The 12,884-nt window shown below is 38.2% G+C and overlaps 3 protein-coding genes across 5 annotated transcripts; all 3 read right to left on the bottom strand.

Annotated features, from left to right (window-relative positions):
- Window positions 1–1,431: 1,431 nt before the first annotated feature.
- pck (Claudin superfamily protein pickel) lies at window positions 1,432–4,907 on the bottom strand. Its single transcript, XM_065479335.1, has 6 exons — window positions 4,630–4,907; window positions 4,435–4,501; window positions 4,165–4,340; window positions 3,506–3,667; window positions 3,296–3,450; window positions 1,432–2,479 (listed from the first exon to the last, which is right to left on the bottom strand). The coding sequence occupies exons 1-6, from the start codon at window positions 4,676–4,678 to the stop codon at window positions 2,339–2,341; spliced, it is 750 nt and encodes a 249-aa protein (XP_065335407.1). The 5' UTR covers window positions 4,679–4,907; the 3' UTR covers window positions 1,432–2,338.
- A 676-nt stretch (window positions 4,908–5,583) lies between these two features.
- sinu (sinuous) lies at window positions 5,584–8,403 on the bottom strand. Of its 3 annotated transcripts, XM_065477796.1 has the most exons (5): window positions 8,197–8,403; window positions 7,959–8,029; window positions 7,186–7,471; window positions 6,974–7,129; window positions 5,584–6,702 (listed from the first exon to the last, which is right to left on the bottom strand). In XM_065477796.1, exons 3-5 carry the CDS (start codon window positions 7,463–7,465, stop codon window positions 6,467–6,469), a joined length of 672 nt encoding a protein of 223 aa, XP_065333868.1. In that variant the 5' UTR covers window positions 7,466–7,471; window positions 7,959–8,029; window positions 8,197–8,403; the 3' UTR covers window positions 5,584–6,466. The 3 variants fall into 3 exon arrangements, with proteins under 3 accessions (XP_065333868.1, XP_065333869.1, XP_065333866.1); XM_065477797.1 differs by lacking the exon at window positions 7,959–8,029; XM_065477794.1 differs by lacking the exons at window positions 7,959–8,029; window positions 8,197–8,403 and adding an exon at window positions 8,068–8,166.
- A 336-nt stretch (window positions 8,404–8,739) lies between these two features.
- On the bottom strand, window positions 8,740–10,546 carry kune (kune-kune). Its single transcript, XM_065477798.1, has 4 exons — window positions 10,285–10,546; window positions 10,075–10,197; window positions 9,789–9,941; window positions 8,740–9,705 (listed from the first exon to the last, which is right to left on the bottom strand). The coding sequence occupies exons 1-4, from the start codon at window positions 10,421–10,423 to the stop codon at window positions 9,482–9,484; spliced, it is 639 nt and encodes a 212-aa protein (XP_065333870.1). The 5' UTR covers window positions 10,424–10,546; the 3' UTR covers window positions 8,740–9,481.
- Between the last annotated feature and the right edge of the window lie 2,338 nt (window positions 10,547–12,884).

The raw sequence follows: 12,884 nt of genomic DNA, 5'->3' as shown, positions 1-12,884 counted from the left end.
TTATTATAATTTGTGGATTTTCTGCTGGTTTTAAAACTTTTTAATTGTGTTGGTTCAAATATTTTTCGTAAAATATCAGACAATGCAACTCATAACTACTGTATTGTTTTTTATTGTGAATGAAACAGGGATTATTATAGTCCAAACTAAAATTGTTTATAAAATGGAGAGCTTTACGGGCCAACAATTGAGAAAGTTTTGCAGTTTTGACTATATCAAAGTAGTTTATTGCGTTTATTTTTTATTTTGTGTGAAATTTCGCAACAGCTTATCTCTACTATGCGCAATAATGAAATAAGAACCAAGGAACAGTTAAATTTCATATTTTTCCAAATTTCTCCAGACGAATTAAACTGTTTGTCAGTGAATTTTCGCTTGATTTCGATGCCTCTCGACGTGATCTATCCAATGGGCTGCGAATTATAAATTAAGCTAATTTCCCTTCTGGCAAAAAATTCATGATTTCTAACAAGGAGACAATTATTGATGCTTGCGGCTTATTAATTAGCTATCAAACTTTTGAGCCGATTTTCTCAACAATTTAAACAGCCAACCTAGGACATATTTTTAGCTTCTACCTTTTTCAATTTAAAATTATCTGAAACATGGGTTAGGCAACCTGCAGGTCGCTGGAGAGAAACATGTTGCATAGGCCCTTTTTCTCTCCTAGAAGATAAAAGAAGTAATGCTCGAATATTCCTCCCCTTCCTGCGATGCGAGTTAGAACAAGCGACCACGCTGCGATCATCTTCTTAATTCAGTGCATTTTACCAGCTAGACACAGTCGACCTTGACCTTGAGATCAGTTCAAAATCATATGTGCATTTGTTTACAAGTCTAGTGCAAACTGAGCTGTGTGTTTTATGCGTTTTGGCACGGTGTGTGCTTTTTCTCGAGTGTTTCTTGGCAAAGTGCTACAACATCCTCGATGGAATGTCGCGGAACCATGCACTGGAGCGTTTTTGCGGCTCGTTTGTTTGTTGATCGGCTGAGAGATGAAGGACGATGATGATGATGTAGCGAAATCACGCCTGCGAGACGACAGAGGACGCCCCTTCATTAAGGTAGAGACCTTTAACCTTTTTTGCTGCGAAATCGATCGCTTATAGCCGGACAGCCGGAGATGGACTTTAACACGTAAGCCCGGGTGCCGTAGATCACATTTGCGATGGCAGGCCGAGATTACGGGTCACGCAATCCCGTTTATTTGATGATACCTGAATAACTCTGGCTGCGTGGAGTGGAGGCCATAATTTCATGAGAGCCGCCGTGCATTTTTAGGTGATCTCTATTAAGCCCCTTTGTGATTATCACACGCTGCCGTCCGGCCTGGTCACGGCTATCAGATTGTTATTTTTTGTTTAATAGAAACGGGCGGCTTTGGGTCAAGGTTAATGCATATCATAGTTCTCGATTAAAAGGCAGCCAAGGTCCCGATTAATTTTTTTGCTTTATTTTTCTTTGCCATTTCACGTACATTTAATAAAGTTCTGTTATGTTCTCTCGCTTTCACGCGTGTTTTTGCTCCATGGTAAAAGTTAATTCATTGCACACATTACAGTTCGTGCGCATTACAATTTTGTACGCATTTGCAAGCCTAATTTGAATTAGATTAGTCGAGGCTGCGGTGGAGGGACGTTATCAGATTACAGATCCCCTTACCAAAGGCGTGTTTGTATTTATATAAGTCTTGCTAACCCTGTTTCACAAATTCCAAACACATGAATTTATTCATGAGGCACTAGAGTTATTTACATCCAATTTTGTGCATGATTACATACGCACTCTTAGGAGCAAAGAGAGAGAGAGAGAATGCGTTCATTATTTATTTATTCACTGCTTTGGGGGAACCCTGATATTATAAAATATTTGGGAATTTGGGTTTATGCTAATTTCACTCTATACCTACAGAGGCAGTCGCAAACCCTACTTAAAAATGCTGTCGTTTGCACAACATGAATTTCTTCAATATCAATCAACAAAGTAGGCCATTTTTATACTAATCTGACAACACAAAAGTGATGCCAACATTTTGATTCTGATTAATAACTTCTATCATGAACCAAAGATCTATAATTCAAAATGAAAAAACTACGCCAATTTAATTGGAAAAAGAAATCAAACATAAGAAAGAATGTTGCTAAGATAAAAACTAAAGTCAACATTTATCAACTACTGGACGGATCCTTTTCGTAGTAGTAACTCTGAGGATCATTAGAATAATTGGAATGCTTTTCCGCAGTGCTTCAGATAAAATAAAACCAGCTGCCAGCTTGTGCGAATAAAAATTGTGCCTGCAGTTGGTCATGGAGATTCTTAAGCTGGGAAAATCGGAACACTACAGGTAACCTCCGTGGCTGCTTTGGGACGGGTACAAAGGCACTCCCATATGGTGCGTCATGTGGGCCCTCTGGGTCGGGTACATCTGCATCACAAGGCTGTTTGACTGCTCTCGGTTTTCATACAGATTCCGGGTGTCCTGGAAATAATTTGAAAATTTTGTTAGCTTATTGGTGGCACCACAAAAAAATAATAATATGTAGCTTATCTGGCTTATCTGTTAAAAAATGGGAAAAATATATGTGCAAACAACAAGCATTGCAAGAATATTTTCTTTAATGCTATTGAAAAACATCTCAGCAACTTAAGTTTTCATTAAAAAAATGATAAAAAAGGAAAATTTAAAGTGAGAAGCTTTCTGAAAATTTCAGGCCAACAATTAAGATCATTTTGCATTGTACTATGTAGTTCATTAAGTTAACTTTTTGTGGAATTTAGCAACGGTTTATCTCTACAGTGTGCAATAATCAAGTCAGGAACGGAGAAAGTTAAATAATATCAAATAAGGCCACATTTCTCGAAAAATAAAATTATTTTTTCGCTTGATTTTGATCCCTCTTGTTAAAATTTATCCAACTGTTTTTGAGTTATGAGGCAATTTACCTAAATTGTGAAATAAATCGTGATTTTACAACAAGGAAACAAAATTAGTGCTCGCCCCTTGACAAGCCTTCAAACTGACTTTCTCAAAATTTAAATCCCCACCTGGGAAATTTTAATTTTTTGCCCAATTTTTAGAGAGTCTCTCAATTAAAGGTATAAAAGTTTTTTTTGCAAATTTTCTGTAAAGATTTTTTTTTGCAAAATAAAATTTTGTGTTCTGGCATAGATTTGAAATCTTAGCCAAAGTTTGTATAGCCAGGAGCACTCTCCCTGTCGTGGACAACGCCAACATTTTGAGCATGATCTCATTAGATCACAAATTAAACCATAGCCAGTAATCTTTTAAACTTACAAAGTAAATTGCTACTGCGGCAAAGAGGTGGAAGAACATGGAGCAAACGCACAGGCCGAATGACCAAGAGATGTAGTTGTACTGCGGGTACATCATCCAATCCTTACGATAAGCTTCGGCGCCAAAGACCGACACCGCCAAAAAGAGGAAAAATGCTGCAATGTAAAATAAATCCTAAGTATTAAATGGAAAACGTTTAGTGTGATTTACCGCAAGAAACCTGGCCGATGAAGCAAATCCCAGAGAGCAGCCATTCATACTCGAGAACGAAGCGCAGAGGGTAGCGACAAACGATGCCCGCAATCAAGATTTGGGATATCATTGAAAAGATCAGAGCAAAAGTCACGCAGGTCTGGACAACCATCAGCCAACCTAAATTTAAATTTTTGATTATTTTTCTTTATTTAATAAGGCTTGCCAGTTTTGTAATGCGTAAAAATGCACCACTGGTGTTTTTTTAATTCAAATTTTGTTCAAACCAACGTCAAATAAATAAATGTGATCTGCTGGTGTTTGCGAAGTCTGAATTTTAAGAAAATAAGTTACAAATGGTTCAGACGACAGCAAAATAAATTAATTTAAATCCCTTAATGTTTGACCTTATGGTCCTGGAGCATAGCTGTTAAAATTTACAGAAAATTTAAGACCACCTACAAAAGAAGAATATAAGTGGCTTCAAGTTTCAAATCAAATTTATTTTAATTTTTAATTGCTGTTAGATGCCAATAACGGCGGTAGCACATAAAGATATCAAAAATTTTCAGTTGAAATTAGATGCTGCTTTTAATTTCAACAGAAAAATTAGCATCTTTAAACGTTTATTTTATTTTATTATTTTTTAAAAAAAATCAATTCATTTAAAATATTACCGGGTACAAGCCACTCTCGAATCAAGTACAGTTCGTGGCTGAAGATCCAATTGCAGCCATCAAAGAGGTGGTCGAATTGATAGTTGGGAAAGCGGAACTGGTCGAAACAGTATTCCCAGAGGCCCATGTTCTTGAAAGAGCTGAAGGTCTCTTCAAAGCTCTGGAGCCAGTACGGGCTGAAAACATTAACAAAGGGACAATAGAAATGCCAGTTACCGCTCCGCTGGGCTAGAAATTTCATAAATAGCCACTTGGGTTGACATTACACACCTGGCGAAGGAGATGAGTAGCAGGAGCCCCGCAAAGTAGGCCAAGAGGCCCCCGTAGACCATGAAATCTGCGAATACATAAAGTCCAAAATAAGTTTACGAGTGAAATCAATCGGACATATATGGCAATGCGTGTATGTAAACAAATAAAGGTGACAAGTGCGTTGGGTCGACGCCCTTATTCGGCGCCACATACCTGAGGCCTTTGGGTACTCCTGCTTGTTGCTACTCGCGTTGTCACTCATGTTGGATTCGGGGCCTCGGTTTTTCGGACCTGGAAATCGAAATCGGCCCGGACTTCAGTGAATTTTTTGCCTAATATTGGCCGCGGGACGAAGCGCTTGTTGTTTTCAACGCCTTCACAGGGTTCGGGCTGGGGCTTGGCCGCTGGATTGAATAATGCGCCGCGACCGGCGCTGTTGTCGATGCGCGGAGGGAACGAACGGCGCGATGTGTGCTCTCGCTCGCAGCTCTACACCTTCTGCTTGCCCAAGCCCAGGATTACTCACCTTTGAAGCGCTTTAATTAATTTGGTCCTCACATATTAAGCATAGTAAACAAGAGAGAGTGCTGCGTGCTCCCCAACGACACAATTAATTTCACTATCCAATTTCCATACATGCGATCTGCTATAATATTGAATGTTAATTAAATATTAAATTTCAACTCTTTTCCACAGACTAAAGCGGAATTAAAAAAAGTGTTTTGTGAAAGAAGATCGACATTGCCTTACTGAAATCCAACAGTAAAAGAGTAAATTGTGAAAAAGAATGTTTGAAAATGCATCCAAAAAGAGCAAATCGCTTTTACAGAATCAACAAATAATTGTAAATTTTTTGCTCCTTTGCCAGTCCATCAGTCAAATAGCCATATAAACAGTTTTACGAATGAGCTGAAAATGTAGCTTGTGTCGCACTCAGGGTTATATAAGAAAATTCAGCCAATTTTTCAGTCCGTGAGCTCAGGCGATGAGACAACGTCCGTTAAAATTATAAATATCCCCCTCGATTTCACCTCTCCATAGAGGAAAATGGCACACGGCACACGCTGCAAACGTATGAAAGGGGATTGATACTGCAAAATCCTGTTTGCCAATGCATGAACTGAGATGACTCTGATTCACACTTCAGAAAATAAAAACTTCATATGCTACATATAATTTAAATATTTATTTTCAATTTAATACAAAACATTATTATTGCTTCAATACACGTTGAACAATTAAAATATAATGTTCCATCAACTATCGCAAAATCGAACTTAACCTCCTGAAAAATTTTGTAATATAGTGTTAGTATAATAACAAAAAAATTGGACGGTTTCTCTGAAACATTTTCAAAATAGTTGCACAAAAATAGTATTGATTGGTAGACTAAATCAAGTCAGGTGGTTTTTCACGCTGACGCTTTCACATTGAATCACTATATTGGACGGATGAGTAAATTTCAAAGAAGGAACGCTTTTGTACCTTTTTCCTACATCAGGAACAAAAAGGCTTTGTCCTCCATTTTAAACAAATATATAAGCACTCAAAAGTAGGTCATTTGTATTATACTTAAACATTTTTAAACGAAACTATTCCTTACACAAACTTTCTCTCTATTCATAGCATTGTGAAACCTAAGAAACAAAAAAAGATGAAAATGAACACTTATCTATTTTATGACGCGAAGCTTCAACTCAGCTTGATTTTTGAACTTATTGAGTATACCACGCAGTGTAATCGGAATGAGGAAAAGTATAAAAATAATATAAAAAGTGATAAAAAATACTGTTCAATCAAATATTTCGTTTGTTGAGCTATTTTGATTTCCAGAACTGACATTATGAGTTGAAACTCTTATATTTATGAAGATCTCATGATTGCAGATCTAATGACATTTTAACTCTTATTGATTTGTGAGGTACTATTAAGACTAAGGTCTTAAAAAGTCGTATTGGATTGCTTGGACGGGTGCGTTAACATTGTGCAAACATTGTTGTTTTCCATAATCAGTCATTTCGCTAATTAAGGATCAGATCATGGCCACGTTTTACGCCTTGGTCTCTTCTATGCTGAACCTCGCCTGTGAGTCTTTCATGTCGCGAGCCTTCCTTTGCTGGATGTGTGTCTCAATAATAAACAAGGTTCCAGCCACAATTGAGGCGAAAACACCAGCCACAGCAAGTGCAAATGACCAGCCAAAGAAGTTGTTGCGGTGTCCGGGCATCCAGCCCTGCCGGTTGGCCAAACTTGCGAACACCACAACCGCTATTGCAGCACACAATCCTGCAATGGAAAATTGTTTTATTAAATATCGACGGGATATATGCTTTAAATGGAGTTGTAAGTGATATCACATACATTATTTTACATTTGATAGAGATTCTATATAAATGACTAAAAACAACCAAACTGATAAATATTTAAAAAAATGCTCTTTATAGCTAACCTCATTTTTGTTAACTAGCGATATGAAAAATTATTTTAAAACACACTTAATAGAAATTTCAATAAATCCAACGAACTTTCATCATTTTTCGCTAATATGGGTTATTACCTGCCGACAGTAAGACTAGCCCTATTGCTCGTACTAGCTGCACGTATCTTGACTGATCAGGTCCACAACACAAGGAGTACAACAAGCAGAGTCCAAAGGCGATCAGCGTCAAAATAAATGCCACCGTGTAGAAAAACTGTGTAGCGATTATGAAAGCTGTAAAGAGAGTGGATTATTGTTTAAGAACATCTCGTTATGTTTTTCCTTCTTACGAGGCAAAAGGAATCCTCTAATCTTGTCATATCCAGTGGTAAAAGGATCGTAGATCCAGCGGCATCCAACGAAAAACCGTCTCTGGTATTCGTCGGTGGGGTCAGGTAGTGACCTGAAGCAATGGGCCCACAAGCCGAACCTCTCCAGACGCGCTCCTGTGATGCGGTAGTCGCTGACAATCCAACTGGGCGAGCAGAATGCCACGAAGACGCAAATGAAAGTCAGTGCAAACACTGCCAGGGCGCAGTTACCCGCGAGGCTTCGCTTTTTAGCCACCATCGCTGCCTTCAAGTAACAGAAAGAAAAATTCAATTAGATTGATCAAAATAAAAATTGCCACCCCTACAAAGCACAAAAAACGAAGCCATTTTTTATGAAAGGATTTAAAGATTTGTATATTTCCAGAAAGCTGATCTTGATTACCTGATGTCACCAAAAGTTAATAATGAATAAATACGTATTACGAATGTATATTCTGACGCGAGAAATGCTGAGACAAGACTGGTTTCAATGCCATAGAGTAAAATAAATATTATTAAGATGCAAATGTTAAGCAGGAATTGGCGCAAGATAACGTCTTGTGTGTGGTGAATGCGATTGTTAGAAGTTAGAAAATAAAATAACCATGAATAAGCAGTAAAATGCAAGAATGCAAATTAAAATAAAAAGCTTAAAAGTGTCACCCCGAAAATTAAATTAAGAAGCCTTGCAAATTAAAACCTAATGAAGCACCAAAATCTGGCTGCAAATGCTGAATGCTTTTTGCTCAAACCTGTTGGGTGCGCCCGTTTGCGAGAACCGCGCCTCCCTTTTGTCTTTTCTTACGATTGAACTTGGTGCTCACTGAAACAAAGCGCCGAGCAGACTGATGTTTTACGTACTCTGAGCTTCGGAAGCGCCATATTTCGGGGCAATGTATTAATTGCTTGGGTGTCAAAAGGTCTCTTTGTGCGAGAGGTTCCGCTCGACAAACACACAGCCCTGGTTGAGGTGCAAATTGTAAGACTCACCTTCGCGGGAGGTGCCCGGTAGATTTTCACCTGTCTCTCCACTTTTGCTGATTACTTCGCCTTATCGACGCGGAAAAGCTCGCACCGCTATTCCTTCCGATGTGGGGCAGTTTTGATAAAAATAAGGCAGCTCAAATTTGAGAATAGCAGGTGCACGCCCTGTCGTTGTGTTTGGTTCGTTTGAGTGAGTCACGAACCGCAGCGCCTCCGTGGAACATATGCCAGTTATTTTAATTAGGTAGACACGGCGGGTAGGCTCGTAGCAGGGCCGCTCAGGTTGCTCAGGTAGCAGAAGGTTGCCTCTCCCATCGATCCGACCATGCGACGCTTAAGTTACAGCGTCTCGCGTGCTGCGCTTGCTAATTTTGCAGAAATGTTCGCCACCGGTGGGAATTAACTTTTCCCACAAACGTGGGTAAAATGATGTGAAGTCCTGGCGTAATTGTCTGAGGCAACAGAGTCGAGTTTTAATGGGTCACTGAGTCATTTAGATTAAAATTATATCATTTCGTCATAAAAAGATTCAAATGAAAACGAGAGTAGTTTTTTTATTCTTTCCAAGAATATTTTATTTTTGTCAGATGTACATTAGTGCATACAAAATCATTTATGAATAGGTGTCTCCTTCAACGATTTGGACGGGTAAATTGCGTATCAGTTCATAGCTCGTGTGCCACTTCTGGTCAATATCATTACAAATGTTATTTCAAGTCAAAAATAATCATCAAACATGATCAAATGGTTTTTATCTGACTATTTCACATGGACGTGTGTTTAATATCTAAAATAAAACTGCCCATAGCCAGTTTAGGCCGAAAATGGCTCAACAAACTACTTCAATATATTATTTTTGTGAATTTGCATCAAAATTCGAAATTGCAATGGCGTGGGAAAATACTGCCAGCCAGACTCTGACAATGAAACCAACAATGGACGGATTTAGGTCACAGAGTAGCCGCTTGAATAAAATTCATGCACTTGCAATGATTAATAAACAAGTGTTGCATCTCCCAGCCTTAACCTTAAGTGTTGCAAATACAATAAAGAAATTATATATACAATTTTAGAGCTTAACATTGAGTTAATGTTGCGATCTTTTGTGATGAGATTATAAAATTTTATAATGGTCAGTTATTCAGTGGGAATTCAACAAATGCGTTTTCAAACTGACCAGAAATAATATCAGATTCTATATCAAAGATTCCTGTAGTAAAAACTGAGATTCGATTTTACTAAAAATATAAGATAAAAAAGGAATGGCGGCGGAAAGGGTTTTTAAACCTATTTAGCCAAGTCCATACGCAGCCCTTCTTTGCCTTTCGCGCCTGTCTTTGGCACGGTGAACCCTGGCCTCTGCGAAAATTTGAGCCGTGGCAATCCACATTAGAAGAATGCTGATAACTGCCAGCGCGTAGGACCACCCAATGTAATTGTGTTCCCAATGAGGCATCCAGTACCGACTGTCTCCATAAGCGCCAAAGATCACCACTGATATGGTACCGCAGAATGCTGAAACATGAATTATTTTAAGAGTCTGTTTGATATCACATCGCTCGTTAAACGGTCAGCAGAGTAAATAAAAAAGGGGTTACCTGAAAAGCCTGAAAATCCCGAGACAATAAACAGCAAAGTAGCCATGTTTGGGTCATCGTCATCAATGCAGACGTAGCGTGCCAAAAAGAGCAAACAGATAAGCAGGGCTACAAGGCAGAAAGTGAAGAACGTCTGGGTCGTTACAAAGAATGCTGGAAAAGAGATCGAATATTATAAATTTAGTATAAGATAAAATATTTCAATTTTGTGTAATCTAACATGAATGAGATCTGATTAAACAGTAACGAGAAAATTGTATCTATAGCGAAAATTCAAAATCCATACACGGCAGCAAGAAGTCGTGAATGATGTAGTACTCTTCCTCAAAGACCCACCAGCAGCCAGTGAACTTGGTGTCGTACCAATGGTGCGGCTCTTCAAAGTTCTTGAAGCAAACTTGCCAGAGTCCTGTAAAAAAGATAAAAAAATCAGCCTGGAACCACCTGTTGTGGACGCTTTTGTGTTGGAGCCACGCCTAACAAGATGTAGACATACCAATCCGTTGGAAGGTGGCGTCCGGAAGCTCTCCGTCATTTTCCAACCAGCAGGGCGTAGAAAAGGCGATCACCACGAGAAAAAAGCAAAAGAGCAGCAAGCAACTCGCAATGAGCATGTTTTTCTCCCGGTAGCCCATTTTTAGGGACTTTTGGGGCTGGGCAGTGTGAGAGCGACGGGCTCCTCTGGGCTGGAATTTGTTTGGTTCTGTGGTGCCTGAGCAGCGAAATAGGTGGCGTGCGGCAGCGGCGCCGCGCCGTCGTGTGCCGCTCGGGGAAAAAGCCTCTTGTGTGGACGGGCCAATGCGTTGCCGACCACACACTATTAATTATTCAACAAATTTTACACAATGAAGCTCGCTATAAATCAATAGCAATCTTCATGATGAAAGTGAATAATTAACCAAGGCAATGGCGTATAATTGTAATGATGCATCTCATTCTCTACTAATTGAAGTGGATCGACCCAGGGCGACAGTCGAAAAGTATTTGAATTATTGTTTTTGAATGCAGTAAGCAGCTGATCGATGAACAATTTTTTCAACAATTGTAACCAGGAATTCCAGGATTTTGGAGTATCAATCCTATTTGTAAACTGACCTGTGATAACATGAATGTACTTTGACAAATTGTGAGAATAAACAGCTTTATAAAATCCTCTTTAAAAAGAAATTTAGTACGTATTTTCGTTGTTAATGCTTGTATGTGTGGGGATATGTGGGACATAGATAGCCACCCTTCTGATCCACAATAAACTCAATTTTAGAATCTATAAAGTTAATTGTAATATGTCAAAATAAAATATAATTCACTTAATACCAATTTCTTATTTGCTTCACGACTCGCGACTGAGAAATGTTTTTATATCCTATTTAAAGCAGCTTTAGCTGCCAAGTTCTTCTATAATTCGATTCCTGATAGCGTCATTAAATTATCGATTAACGGTTGGGGGGGGGGGGAACTAAAATATCAGATAGAACATGCACGGAAACAAATTTGAGTATTTTTTTTTAGAAAGTGAATGTAGAATCAAAACTTTTGGATTTCTTTTCATTTTGATGAGCAGATGACCTATGAGGTTTAAACACCGAAATTTTATTTATTTAATATAGAATGTTGAGTTTTTTTGTTCACATAAAAATTTTTTGGATACGTTAAAAATCACCGCAATATTTGAGTTTTACTAAAGTTTTGAAATTAATTTCACAACTGTTATGCACGTAGTCCAGCGCAACCAAAATTGATTAGGTGTTGAGTGCACACATTATAAGGTGTAAACAGAAAAATCGGTTGCATCTATTAAGGTAAAATGGTCATTTCTGTTTTTGCCTCGCTCTTCCAAAAATTTCAAGTACACAAGAAGAGAGGCAATCCATTCAAAGAAAATACAAATAACTGCAGTATAGTATGCTGTGCCTATGTTTTTGTGCTCAATGTTTGGCACCCACTGCTGCTCCGTACTATACGCACCAAAAACAATTATTGCTGCAGTACCGCAAAGAGCTGAAATAAATAAAATCTATTATTAAACTAGTCTGAAAATTTACATCAAATTAATAATTTAACTTAGAAACAGTAGATGGGGATGAAACAGATTGTAATTAATCATACCTGAAAAGCTCAAGCATCCTGAGATGACGAAGAGTAAATTGATCTTGGATCTTGCACCTTCATGAACGTAAAAAAAGCGCGTCAATGCCGGCAAACTTATAAGTATCAAAAATGCAACACAGAGGGTAACAAGCGTCTGGGTGACGGTGAAGAAGGCTGAAATTTTAATTATGTTTACTACCTGAGATGTCTATATAAAAATTAACGACGCACAAACATTATTTTTAGAGCCGAAAACAACGTAAAAGCGTCTTATCGCTAAAAAGTAAAAATTTACCCGGTATCGTGATATTATGATTTGAAAGATCATCCTCGTTGAAGATCCACGAGCATTGAGTGCTGGATTCAGTGTGCGATACGTTGGCGTCCTTGAAGCAGGCCGTCCAAAGGCCTAACCGAAGATTTCAAATGATTTTGAGGGTTAAACACTTGCACACATACCAAGTCGTTGGAAGGTTTCATTTGGATGATGACCGTCATTAACTAGCCACCAGGGTGCGAAAAAGACACTCAGCAGAACCAAAGAACTGACTATCGCAAAAAAAGTTGCAACGTGCAAAACGTGCACGCTCATTTTAAGGGTCTAAGTGCGCAAAGGCACTCAATGTGTAGTAATGAAAGCAGAGTGCAACTATAACTCTAATGGTTTTAGAAATGAAAAATATTATTTGTGTTTCCTTTAATTTTTATCGACAACGTAATAAACGCATTTGTTTTTAATTTCTTGAAAATAGCGGCTTCTAAAATAACTAGTTGAGCTTCTTTTTAAATAGTCACATAATGATTTTCAGTAAGGAATTTCCGATGAAATTATTCTCACTAAATATATATTCTAAGCTAAATATTGACAAATGCATGTGATTTGGATAAGTGTAATGTAGCCTGTTGTCTGGTGAATGGTAATGACGGTTACGTAGAATACTAGTAAATATGGACATTACTTTAATCATGAAGTTCTTTTTATCTCGAAAATGTGCGATTCGATGTTTC

Source organism: Cloeon dipterum, chromosome 2 (genome assembly GCF_949628265.1).
Source record: "Cloeon dipterum chromosome 2, ieCloDipt1.1, whole genome shotgun sequence".
In the NCBI taxonomy this organism is placed as follows: Eukaryota; Metazoa; Arthropoda; class Insecta; order Ephemeroptera; family Baetidae; genus Cloeon; species Cloeon dipterum.
The sequence above is the reverse complement of the archived record's forward strand: the minus strand, read 5'-3'. Positions and strand labels throughout refer to the sequence as shown.